This window comes from Dendropsophus ebraccatus, chromosome 2 (assembly GCF_027789765.1).
Source record: "Dendropsophus ebraccatus isolate aDenEbr1 chromosome 2, aDenEbr1.pat, whole genome shotgun sequence".
Lineage (NCBI taxonomy): Eukaryota > Metazoa > Chordata > Amphibia > Anura > Hylidae > Dendropsophus > Dendropsophus ebraccatus.
This window is the reverse complement of record NC_091455.1, coordinates 119,385,144-119,398,519: the sequence shown is the minus strand read 5'-3', so window position 1 is coordinate 119,398,519 and position 13,376 is coordinate 119,385,144. Positions and strand designations below refer to the sequence as shown.

Below are 13,376 nucleotides of genomic sequence, written 5' to 3'. Positions count from 1 at the left end.
GCTGAAATCCCCCTTCATGCAGACTGCGAAGACAGGGTGTCTTTAAAGCGACTCTGTACCCATAATCTGACCCCCCCCCCCCAAACCACTTGAAGCCCGTGCCAAACGGGAGTATCTGTGCCCTAACTTTGCACCACCCCTTCGTCCCTTCTCCCCACCCTCCTCATCATTAGGAATGCCACTGAAACATTTTCTCCATACTGAACACTGCACAGGTCCTTAACGATCCAGCCCATGTGCCGGGCTGCCACAGGTGGGGAATAGGAGGCAGTCTGGCTGGAGCATTCCTAATGATGAGGAGGGTGGGGAGGAGGGACTGAAGGGTGTTGCAAAGTTAGAGCACAGATACTCCCGTTTTTGGCACGGGCTTCAAGTTTAAAAGTATTTTTTTAGGACAATAACTGCATCACCTGCCGAATGGACCCCAGGACAGATCTTGGATTAAAAGCAGCTATCTGATGGTACAAGTGGTTTGGAGGGGTCAGATAGTGGGTACAGAGTCGCTTTAAAGGTAGTCTCGAAGACCCGCTGCATGCATGCTAACATTAACAAGCCCAAATGCTAGGTCAAGGTTAGTGCATTTGTGGTAAGTCTCTTGAGGCCGCTGAGCATTGTGTGGGAGAGGGGGACAGAGCATTAGTGCTGGCATCATCAGCAATGCCTCAGTGACACTGTGAACTGACAGAAAAATCAATTAAAAATGTGAGAGAAGTCTATCCTATTCATTAATTTTCTGCTGACCTTGCCCACCCTCTTATGAGTGACAGGGTTTTCCCTATCACTGTATGGAAGGAGAAAACTGTTATGAGCAGTAAACTTTGTCTTTTGCTTTATTATGTTACCAGCAGGGGCAGCGTAATCTGGGTAAAAAGTATTCTTAACCCAGGGGACCCATTTTCTGGATTTGCTGTCCTGTCCCAGAAAAACCTATTTATGTGTTTTATGATGTCTCTTTAGTTTGATAAAAGGCAACTTTTTAATTTTACAGAACACTAATAAAGGCAACCAAAATCCACCTTTGAATGCAGTCCCAAAACTAAACAAAAACGTATATATATGGAAGGTAATTTTTTTTTTTTTTTTGGGGGGGGGGGGGGGGGGGGGGAGGGTGTCATGTGGTTATATTTATATGGTTAAGCGTTAGTCGAAAAGAGGGGAAGACATTTATTCTATTAGAATTATGCATGCAATTAAGGTAGTTCACCTTGCAGTTGGGGAAATTCTTGCTTAACCATAAATCTGGCATGGAGGGGGAGGGTGTACATCGTATATATGTGTAAGTGTCCTTGGGCACGTATGTTTTTCCCTGCAGAATTAGATAAAAAGTTATCTGTCAGATCTTTGTAACAAACCTCTGATGTGTCAGATGTTCATATTTGTGAGGGTTTAGGTGCTAAGACCCATGGCAATCACTAGAATGAAGGAGCAGAAGCACTTGGCACTAAGTGCTGTGCCCCTTCATCTTCCCTAAACTGCAGTAATGAGCAGTCTACAGAAATATGGCAGTCTATGGGATTTCTGACAATTGATAATAATAGTACCATAGACTTTTATTATAATTTTGTACACTTCTAATAGCAGAGTTGAATGGGCACAGCACGCGCTGCTAATAGCTGCTACCCCTTCATTCTATTGATTGTCAGAGGGCTCAGCACCTTATACAAACTTTACACTATACTGCACTACATCTAGAACATTTACTGGGACAAAATTTTGAGCACCAGAGCAAGGGACTAATCACTTTTCAGACCTAGTAATTTGTTTATTTATGCGTTAGTGGATGCAACATTAAATCTTTATTGTCAAAGGGAATTACGTCGGGAGTTGCTGCTATCCTGATATAAAGCCTAACATGCAGCAGCACGCTTCTCTCCCAGTCTGTCAATCAAATCCAGTTTATTTGCTCTTTTATAGTATATGGTGCAAGTGGACAGGGAGTGGAACATGCTGCTGGACACTTTGCCTGGATGTCTCTCAGGATTGCACTGGGTCTCAGGAGCGAGACCCATTACAATCATTAACTTATGCTTGAAAACATGTCAAAGGTTATTTTAAATAAAATTATTTTATTACAATGGTGCTGCAACCGTTCTATCACATCACTTTTTCTTTATAGAATCCAATGTTGGGTGCAAGACCTCCTGGTCCTCAAACCACACAGGAGAAAATACAGGTTAGCAACACCCCTCTCCCTCCATAAATTTATAGAAAACATTGTTTGGGTTACATCTCTACTTTTAACATGTTATTTGCAAAAGATGAATTAATATGACACTAATGCTTTAAGCTGGGAAGTAGGTACAGCAAAGTGTTCAGTTTCTAGGAACTTTTAACAGGCTGGCTACCCAGCCTGGGAGTTATGGAAACAGTGTAACAATGCGAGTTTGTCTGTTCCTTTATTCGAGCTACTCCCTGCCTGGATGAGGTGGGTATAAAGGGGGAAATTTTTCAAAGGGTGAAAAATATGCACTGGTGTTAACTGCCCACAGCAACCAATCCCTACACAGGTTTCTGTTCTCGTAAAATGAAAGCTGAGCTCTGGTTGCTGTGGGCAGTTTATACCGGTGCCTATTTTACACCCTCTGATAAATCTGGGCCAAAGTTTAATGCAATGTAATTTCTCTTTACAGAATCCTGCGCTGGGTGCAAAATCTCTTGGCCCTCAAACCACACCTGGAAAAGTACAGGTTAGCAACCCGCCCCCCCGCCACCCTAAAACATTGTTTGGATTACACCTATACTTTTAACATGACAGTGTGCCAAAGGTTAATGAATCTTACACGAACGCTGTAAGCTTGAAAGTAGGTACAGTAAAGTGTTCAGTGGCGTTCAGATCTTAGGAGCTTTTTAGTAGACTGGCTACCCTTACAAGAAAATGGGAGTTATGGACACTGGCTGTTTCTTTAAAGAAGTAGTCCAGTAGATTATAAAGCCAGCAGGGGAAAAATTGATTACAAGTACTAACTTACCTCTCCCCACGCCAGGGCTGGCCTCGGGACCCCCAACAGAAGGCATTTTCCCCCAAATTGTGGTGCCACAACTCTTGGTGTTGGTGGAGGCCTCAGCCTATCAGTGACTGGAGCGACGTCCTGCCCCAGTCAGTGACTGGTTGAGTGGCCAGTCCATCAGTCGGGTCATAATGTGTCTGCTCCGGAGATCCTGGAGCCTGTCGGGGGTCCTGTGGGCGTTCCCGATGCTCGGCATGGAGAGAGGTAATTTAGGACTTGTAATCAATTTTATAATCTGACGGACTTAAAAGATTCCAGAAACGTTCTGCCTGGACGAAGAGGGTATAAAGTATGTAAAATTGCAGTAACTCTTTTTAAAGGAAGTATGGCTTAATAAGAAAAGTGAACTGGCTATAATATTCTTTACCCTGAAATAAATCACGTTTCAATGGAGTGGAACTTTTCTTTACAGAATCCTGCGATGGGTGCAAAAACTTTTGGTCCTCAAACCACACAGGAGAAAATACAGGTTAGCAAAATGTGATATGCTCCCCCCAAAAAAATTTTGGAAAAATTAGGTTGGATTACACTTCCCATTTTAAAAAAAATTAAATGGACACTCTGTCCCCACTGATCAGGAGAAATACACTCAGGGTATAAACCCACACACCGTATACACAGCGTATTTACTGCTGCGATACGCAGCAAATACGCAGCAAAAACGCAACAAATACGCAACAAAAACGCAGCAGATTAGATCTAAATAACTGAACTCAGCATTAAATCTTCACCATCAAACTGCTGCGTATTTGCTGCGTATTTGCTGCGTATTTGCTGCGTATACGGTGTGTGGGTTTGTACCCTCAAGTGCATTTTGCTCCCCAGCTTGCCCCAGTGATCTGTCTAGGCATGTCCATGACTAGGTCATGGGGCTGCTTGGCAGGACATTCATGACCGCAGTAGACTGTTCCTCACTTATTGTCCTGATCAGTGGTTAAACTTTTAACATGTCAGATTTTTTTTTCTATTTTTTATTTTTTTTATTTTTAATGATTAGTACATTTCAGTAGTGAAATTTGAACTCCTTGATCATGTGGCCTCTAGGAAGCAGCATTTTTCTTTTTTCTGATCACCTCCTTAACTTTATAGATTTTGCTGTTGTGGACTTCCTGTGGATTTAAAAGAAGTCCCACCAAAGTTACAAATCTCAAGCAGGCAAGGGGTGTGGGAACATAATATAGAAAGCATACTTACCCATGCACATGCCCTCGTCACACCACATCAGCCACCAGATGTCATTCTCTGCCAGCAGCTGGCTCCTCCGGCTGCAGCGTCAACCTGGCTGAGGAAGATACGTGACATTGCAAAAGGAGGAGCTGCAGGACACTAGTTGTTGTCAGAAATTGGCAAATCAGCGCTGCGGGGGCACAGGGATGGGTTAGTATGCTTTATTATTTTCCCGCACAGCCCTGCCCAGCCCTGCCCTGAGTTTTTTTTTTTTTTACTTTGGTAGGACTTCTCTTTTGACATACCTAAACACTATGCTCTGCTCACTGATTCCTTGGTGCTCCCATGGCAACATTTAACTTGTTGGTGTCTGTATATCTGGCTTCCAGCAATGACTTGTCAAACATTAACATTTTAATTTTAAATTTTACAGAACAATAATATAGGCAACCAGAATGCACCCTTTAAAGCAGCAGCGAACCCAAACAGAAAATCCAGATTCTCATGGGCAGTAAGTTTTGTTATTTTTGTTTAGGTTTAATCCAGGTAGAGTAAAAACTGTGCTGTTGTTCCAGTGTAATTATCTATACAATCCAGAAAGTTTTTATTGCAGTTGGCGTAAATAAAGTCTTGCTTTAAAAAAACAACAAAACAAAGCAACAAAAACATGGCCACTTTTTTCCAGAGACAGCGCCACTCTTGTCTCCAGTTTGGGTGCAGGTTTTGTAACTCTGTTCCATTGAAGTGAATGGAGCTTATTTGCAAACCACACCTGAACTGGAGACAAGAGTGGTATTGTGCCTTTACACAGAGGGATTTATCTATCCTCTTTTCAAATCCATTTCTGGCTTTGCTTCAAAAATCTGTCAGATAAATCACTGTTAACGCAGCATTACTGTCTCTGAAAGAAAGTGGCCATGTTTTTGTAGCTCTGGATAACTTCTTTAACCGTAAATGAGTCTAGCATGTAAGCTGAGGGTACATATACATATGCTATAACTGTCCTTGGGTAAGTTTGTCTTCCAAGTTAGATAAGGTTTTAACATGACTAATCATGGGCATCACACAGGTGTCAAACCTAATTATTTCATTATAACAGATAATCTATCCTTATAAATGTATCATCCAGTAACTAACCTTTAACGATTTGCATAAATCTCATGGTTGGGGCAGCATAAAAGTGATGACAGGTTTGGTTTTCTGAGCTGCAGGTTTTAATGATAGAAATTTTATTGCCACCCTCTTAGGGAGTATTCACACGATCTCCGTAATCTGCCTGTAGCACGGATGGTGTTCTGCGTAGTGGAGCTCCCCGCATCACAATTAATTATGATGTCGGGAGCTCTGATACTGTTTGAAAGTTTGTGCTAGTTTATTTACACAGCTGCGCAGCAGTGTCAGTACATTAGCATGAACATTTAAACAGTATGATAAATAGTTGTGCACCATGGAGGGGAGACTCAAGGCACTGTCACCCACTTTGTGCATTATGACTTTGTGTAATGGGTAAATTTAGCAGTTTTCATACCTTATTTTATATCATACGTCATGGTGCTTGTTCCAGGAAAAAGTGATCTTTTATTATCTGCAGAATGTGCTAAGTGAGGCTTCACGATAGTAGTGCCACTTGACCCCGCCTACATTGTCACCATTGGCTTCGCCCCTCCATGACGTCATAGGCTTATAGGCCTTGCCCCCTTGCAGACCATTGGAATAGGCTGTCCTAAAGGTCTAGGCCCCACCCCCTCTAGGTCGACCCATACCAATTGGCGTCAAGGGGACGGGGCCTATGGGCCGATGTCAGAGGGGCGGGGCCTACGGTGACGCTGTGGGCGGGCTAAGTGGCGCTGCTGCTGTGAAGCCCCGCCCATTTAGCAGTCTGCAGATGATAAAAGATCACTTTTTACTTGAACAAGTACCATGATGTATGATATAAAATAAGGTATGAAAACTGCTAAATTTACCCTTTACACCTGTGTAGAGAAGTCAGAATGCAAAAAGGGGGTGACAGTGTCACTTTAATTACAGCTGTCTGAGCACTAAAATCACCTTGTTGCCACCATAACCCAGCCATTCAGGTTTTTAAAAATCTCTTGAAATGATGTTTGCTTTCAGGAAGCATGGCATGTTGTGAGTGATAAGCTGACTTTGCTAACCCCAAGAGCATACATACCGTAATTATTCTATTACAGTGGTGCCATACAGTGGTTCTCATATTTCAGTGACATGCTTTTCTTCACAGAGTCCCACAGCGGCTGAAAATCGTCCTTTTTCTCAAACCATGGCTGTTCCTCCAATACAGGTTAGGTTTTTTTATAAACTTGAGGGTTATTCTCTCGCCCCCCCCCCCAAATTATTTTTGCATTAATACGTTGCCCACCCATAGCTTTCCATCTTTCCAATATCAATTTATTACGGATTCTGCTCTATGACACAGCGTCTCCCAGTCCAGGCACGGCTCTTGCCACCATGACACTGACAGCTGGCACTACTCTCCTACTAATACCAGGATTTATCAATCTGTGCCAAAACCAAGACTTCCACTCCCAGCACTGAAGCTGTTCCACAAGCTGTTCTACCAGGACTCCTCATCGTTTATATCCAATTCATGATGAGTCTGATGAAGGTCGTATAGACCGAAATGTTATTTATATCTGCTTTACCACCTATGCAAATTAAAACTATATTAAAGGAGAAGTCCAGCCAAAACTATTTTTTAAGATGTTGTTACTTATGTGGAAAGTTAGACAAATTTCTAATGTGCATTAATTATGGGAAATGCACATATAGGGCTATTTCACTTAATTTAGTAGATCAGGGAGACTTCAGATTCTCTGAAATTCTGTGACATCACGAACCGGGGGTGTAATTACAACGGAGTGTCCAGCAGGGAGTGCACTATACATAGAAGTCAATGAGTACCATTGACTTCTATATATAGTGCACCCCTGCTGGACACTATTGGAATTATAATGGATGTGTATATAATGTAATATACAGTGTATGTAAATGTAATATACAGTATGTTTTTGATTGATTACATTTATGAAATACTTTGGGGAGCAAGGACACTTGCTCCCCAAAGTATTCCATAAATGTATTCAATCAAAAACATACTGTATATTACATTTGGAGGGCACCGAGCAGGGAGGGTGAGAAGTGCCATCTACCTACCCCCTCCCCCCCTGCTCGGTGCTGCTGCCATACATACACACTGTACTACTCCCCCATCATTTGCTCATAGTATGAGCAGATAATGGGAGAGTAGTACCAGGGCCGATCTCCATGGTAAGCCTGCCAAACCGCCGCTCCCCGCCGCACTGGACTACACCGAACTACTACTACCGTCAACTGCTCATAGCATGGGGAGCCGCTCATCACACAGGAGCCATCATGCCCCCTCCGCTCCCCCTCCTCCTCCTTCTTCCGGGATCCGGCAAACTTCCCCCTATCCCATGGCTGACTCCCGCCTGGCTGCCGCTCTCCGATCACACATACCGCCTCCCGGTGCTTCCCCTCTCCCACACGTGCCGGCCTGGGACACCAGGAAGCACTGGGTATGTGTGATCGGAAAGCGGCGGGGAGTCAGCCATGGGATAGGGGGAAGTTTGCTGGATCCCGGAAAGAGGAGGAGGAGGGGGGAGCAGAGGGGGCATGATGGCTCCTGTGTGATGAGTGGCTCATCAGCGGCGGCGATGTGATAACGATAACCCAGCTACTACTCCCATCACCTGCTCATGCTATGAGCAGTTGATGGGAGTAGTAGTTCAGTGTAGTCCAGTGCGGCGGCGATTCGGCAGGCTTAACATGGCGATCAGCCCTGGTACTACTCCCCCATTATCTGCTCATACTATAAGCAAATGATGGGGGAGTAGTACAGTGTGTATGTATGGCAGCAGCACCGAGCAGGGAGGGAGGGGGGAGGTAGATGGCACTTCTCACCCTCCCTGCTCGGTGCCCTCCAAATGTACTGATTGATTACATTTATGGAATACTTTAGGGAGCGAGGACACTTGCTCCCCAAAGTATTCCATAAATGCATTCAATCAAAGACATACTGTATATTACATTTACATACACTGTATATTACATTACATACACATCCATTGTAATTCCAATAGTGTCCAGCAGGGGTGCACTATATATAGAAGTCAATGGTACTCATTGACTTCTATGTATAGTGCGCCCCCTGCTGGACACTCTGTTGTAATTACACCCCCGGTTCGTGATGTCACAGAATTTCAGAGAATCTGAAGTCTCCCTGATCTACTAAATTAAGGGAAATGGCCCTATATGTGCATTTCCCATAATTAATGTACATTTGAAATTTGCCTAACTTTCCTTAAGTAATAACATATTAAAAATTGTTTTGGCCGGAGTTGTCCTTTAATTGCAACTCAGTGCGGAGTACCGATTTCCATGCTTCTCTGGGCTTGACCCTTCTCCGGCACCACTGCTACTAGTACGTGGATCCACGACACTGTCAACTCTTAGTGAGTTAGAAGAGTTGAGTTAGTGAGGTAGAACTCAACTCTATGCCGCTGCCTCAGGTGCTGCTATGTCGCGTGGATATCTGCTCTGCTATGTTGTATGAATATCTGCTCTGCTATGTCGCATGGATATCAGCTCTGCTACATCATGGACCAATCAAGCATAGGCATTGCATGATGGGAAATGTAGTTTTCTTGCCGGGCCATGTTGGATATAGTTGGGCTTATAGAAAATCTTGCAACTATAGAACGGCAGCAGCTAGAAAGACGGGAGACTGCTCAAAATACTTAGTGAGACTTGGTGAGTAAGAGCAGCTAGGTTCAGATTTTTTTAATTTTTTTTTTTTTTTAGCTCTTGAGGGGGAGTACCCCTTTAATGGAAAAAAGTTTGCGTTTCAGTTTTAAAAGTGGAATGTATTATACATTAAAACAAAGCTATAATTACTTTGAAATCCAGATCCAGTCTCCTGAAGGCAGCTTTTTAGTCTTGTGCTGGTTGGGGAAAAAAACCCCCCTAAATGCAGGAAGTCCCTGCCAGCCCCAGTCCCGGCTCAGGGTGTCCATTAGTAACGACTGCCTTCTCTGTAAACGTGCAAATGACCTGGGGAAACATAGGAATTCCTGTGTTTAGACTTTTTACAAATTGCAAACCTTCTTTTGCATATCCTGTTTTAGATTTTGAAAATGATTAAACAACTTTACCAAATCTATGGTGTTCCCAGGGCAAAATTTTCTTCTGCAGGTCTTATCTTTTTAATAAAGAAAAGTATTTTAACTTTTACAGAACAATAGTCAAGGAAACCAGATGGTAACACCGAAGGCAGGTCTGAACCCAAATATAAAACCAAAGTTCTTTTGCACAGTAAGTGTGTTTCTATTTTTTTTATGGGATTGTATTTATAGGATTGGTTTAGGATTGATAAAAGGCAAACAATTATTCCAAACCAGTTATTCCAACAATCCAGGCAGCTCCGTGTTGAAGCTGTCTGTTAAAGGAATGTTTGGCTTATTGAAGGTGTATGGCCACGGTTATCCAGTTGCTTCTGGCTCTTACTGCTGCCCAAAATTGCTTGTTGTTTGCCATTGGTCACCAGTAAGCATTGTCCTGTTTTACGGATTCTATAACTTGCAAATGCTATATTTTAGGTCATGCATTGTCATCCTTGTTAAAGGAACACTCTAGTGACCATGAAATTTTACCCTCCCAGCATGAGGCTGGCTAGGATACATTGCTACTTGTGACTAGCTAATTTACACTGGGGTTTGTGAGTGGAGTGCAAGTCACTTTCCTAATGTAAGCCTTTAAGCTTCTCATAGACCTATATGGGGAAAGTTACCTTTGGTTTACATTAGTATGTGAATCTGCAATAGGCACTGGAGCTGGCAGCAAAACATGGAAACTGGTCACCCCAGTGAGCAGGGGCAGCCATTGTTTCCTTCACCAGCCTTGTGCTGGGAAAGTAAAATTACATGATCGGTGGAATGAATATTTAAAAGGAACCTTTCACATTCAAAATGCCGTTTGCAGCAAGTAAGTTAAAGAGCAGGAGAGGCTCAGCAGATTTTTTGTAGAAAAAGTTCCACTATAAGTGGTGGATCTCTCCACCACAGAATTCAACCGCTTTTGCTCAGTGTAAACATACCCTAAGGGTATGTGCACAGATCTAGATCCAGGTTTGAGAGGCTCACACGGGACTGGCGATCTCTCTCACACGACTCTATCCTGATCTGATGCTGTGGGATAGTCTCTTGCCACTCTTTAGTACGCAGAGTGTCTTGTTCTTGTGTTGGGGGACCGGTGGTCATGTTGCCACATTACCTCCTTCAATGTGTAAATGTGCATATGAGGTAGGTGGCAGTCACTGAGTAAGTCTAAAGCATTTTTTACTAGCTAACAGACAAATGCAAATGTCGCCTGCTCCTTACATTTTTACATAGACACTTTTATCTGAATTCTGTATCCATTTTTGTTTGAGCACCGACCCCATAAAAGACCACTTTGTTTCTGCAAATTTGTGGTTGACTCAGGTTTCACTGTATATCAATTTGCTTTGCTTTTCCTATACTGTAACATTTTACCTTCAAGTTCAAATTAATTTTCTATTTAATAGGTTACCTGTGTTGGTGTATGAAATCAGATATAACTTCAACATTATGGTTTACAAGTTTTTAAAAAGTTTTATCTTCTACTACTGTAATGAGTACAGATTACTAATATCTGTGGAAGTTCTGCCTTAAGGAAATCGAAGGCTTTGCGGTTAAACAGACAGAGCTTCCATTGACTTGAAGTGTCTAAGCAGAAGGCAATGTATGCTTTCACAGTTTGATATATAATGAATATAGACCAGAAATATAGATGCTGATTTTTGTTATTTCATCTTTCTGTTTGTTCCGTTAAAGAAGAATTGTCACAAACATCGTGTAAACCCCTGATATTCCCCAGCAGCTCTTAAGCTCATGTTTTCAGTGATATTAATTCTGTTGTGCTTCCCAGCGTTCTGACGCATTTTGATTGAAGAAAATATGCAAATCTCTGCCTTAGGAGCACTGTGGGCGTTGTCCGTGTGCCCACTGCCCCTCGTCCTGCCCCGCTCCGCATGTTCAAATATGCATAGTAAGTGCGCTCATATGAATATGCATCATGGTCATTGTCCGGGTGCCCAGAGCACCCCCCTTGGCTCGTTCCACCCACTATGCATATTCATAAGAGTGCTATTACTATGCATATATGACAGGTTCCTTTTAAGAAAATGCTATAACCCATGTAGTACAGCTTTGCCAAGTTCAGTTCATTTTATTTGTGCAAACCTTTTATTGCTGTTCAAACTGAATCAAAACATTTTTTTTTCTTTTTGCTCTGTAGGAGTGCAACTTTGCCTGTAATTTTTTACAAAATTATAGAGTACATTTACACACTGTGCACGGCAAGACAGATGATGAAAGCCTTCAGGTACCAAATTTTCTGACATTTTTTGTCCATGAAATGCCTTGTTGTTCAATTCTGATTTATCAGGCTGGAGATTGTTTTGTAAGGAAGACTTAAAAGGGGAGATATAGATAGATATCGCTATATATATATATATATATATATATATATATATATATATATATATATATATATTATAATATATTATTATATTTATATACACACACGTACCAAACTTATATATGTAGTTTGGGAGGGAGAGCTGACTGCCAAATAACCATTTATTTCACAGCTGTCTGAAGTGTATGTCCAGCTTTAGGCTGGACAAAGATCACTTTTTCTCTTCAAGCTCACCTGAAATTGAGTTTAATTGCAGACCGACATAATAGTGTGAAAATTATTTAACCTGCTAATGTTAAAGGGTCTGTCCTGTACAGGGGTTGTCTTTGGACAACCTTTTTTTAGGGCAGTAATCCATAGATAAGTTGACCACAAAGCATCCTGACAGCTGTTATTGCTAACATAAAGGGCCAGAAGGCTGAAGAACCTGCTACAGGAGGAATGAAGTAATATATTACTCCTTTTGGTATCGGTGGCTCCTCCATATTATTCAACAACACTTAACGCCTTTCTACACTGGCCGATTATTGGCTGAATGAGGGTTTATAGGATGACTGGTTCCCGATATTTGTCCTGTGTAAAAGGGCCAGTGATCAGATGATGAACGAGAAAACACTCGTTTGTTAGCTGATTGGATAATTTTTGCAGGTGTAAAAATCATTGGTTTTCGCTGCACATCATCCTGTGTAAATGGGGGTATGTGGCTGACCATGATGAAAGGACCACAGCGATAATTCGCATGGCCTGGCCTGCAAGATACTTGAGCGGTTTAAAGGCTGATTAAATAAGCACCATCAACGAGATGGTCGCTTGTTATCGGGGGTCTGCGTGGCCCGTGTTAAAGGGCCCTTTCTGTGATTTTATATCACTTTGGCTAGCTGATTTTTGACAGAAGAAAGTGCCACTGGTTTTGGGGTTTGTGACTTGTGTAGTTCCAATACTGTGCTTCTCAATACGTTGCCAAAAAAAAAAGTGTTCCTCCTTCGACCTTCCTAAACAACAGAAAAGTACAAGCCTTTTTTTTAAACAGGATCCAAAGATGACATTGTTCTTATTTAGCAAGCCCAGCTTTCATGTAATGTATATGAATAAGCTTACAACCAGCAGATTGCAGACTCTTTCCACCATGTCCTTTCTTTGTACAAGATCTCATGACTTCTGCGAAAGCACTGAGAAATATAGAAGAACCTGTCCACCCTTCTTCTGTTCCATCTTTAACGTTCTATTCAATATGTGTTCGGAAAATCGTGATTACTGGGAAGCATTGAAGAACTAATGTATGATAGACGGTGCTAGGATGAGGTTTCCCATCATAAGAAGACATGCCACAATGCTGAAAGCCAGGAGAAAAGATTCTCTGCTTAACAACAGTTTTGGGAAGTGGAATAACTATGTGAACATAAAGAATACTAATTCGTAATAATGTGCTTTGGAGAACGTATTTCATCACAACTGCGGAATTTGGTGACCTTGTCTGAAATAGAAATGGTTGTGGACAGGTGGAAAAAAAAAGTGGAAATCTGTCTGAAGTTGTGGCCCTGTGTATCAAGGTTGGCATATTCTGAGTGATAAAACGGACTAGCACTTTCCTAATGCCTGCTACCTTCCTAATACGTGTAACTCCTACAGATTAGTTCTTTGCAGTATTTCATAGCACTCCACTTG

At 42.2% G+C, this 13,376-nt stretch overlaps 1 protein-coding gene across 2 annotated transcripts in view; it reads left to right on the top strand.

Annotated features, from left to right (window-relative positions):
• The window catches only part of LOC138783465 (uncharacterized), a 78,054-nt gene that overhangs the window by 21,990 nt on the left and 42,688 nt on the right, over positions 1–13,376 (top strand). For both annotated transcript variants that reach the window (XM_069958188.1, XM_069958187.1), the window contains exons 9-16: positions 989–1,063; positions 2,117–2,173; positions 2,631–2,687; positions 3,421–3,477; positions 4,609–4,686; positions 6,418–6,477; positions 9,450–9,527; positions 11,529–11,615. In XM_069958188.1, the coding sequence (XP_069814289.1) occupies positions 989–1,063; positions 2,117–2,173; positions 2,631–2,687; positions 3,421–3,477; positions 4,609–4,686; positions 6,418–6,477; positions 9,450–9,527; positions 11,529–11,615 (549 nt within the window). The remainder of the gene's footprint in view (positions 1–988; positions 1,064–2,116; positions 2,174–2,630; positions 2,688–3,420; positions 3,478–4,608; positions 4,687–6,417; positions 6,478–9,449; positions 9,528–11,528; positions 11,616–13,376) is intronic.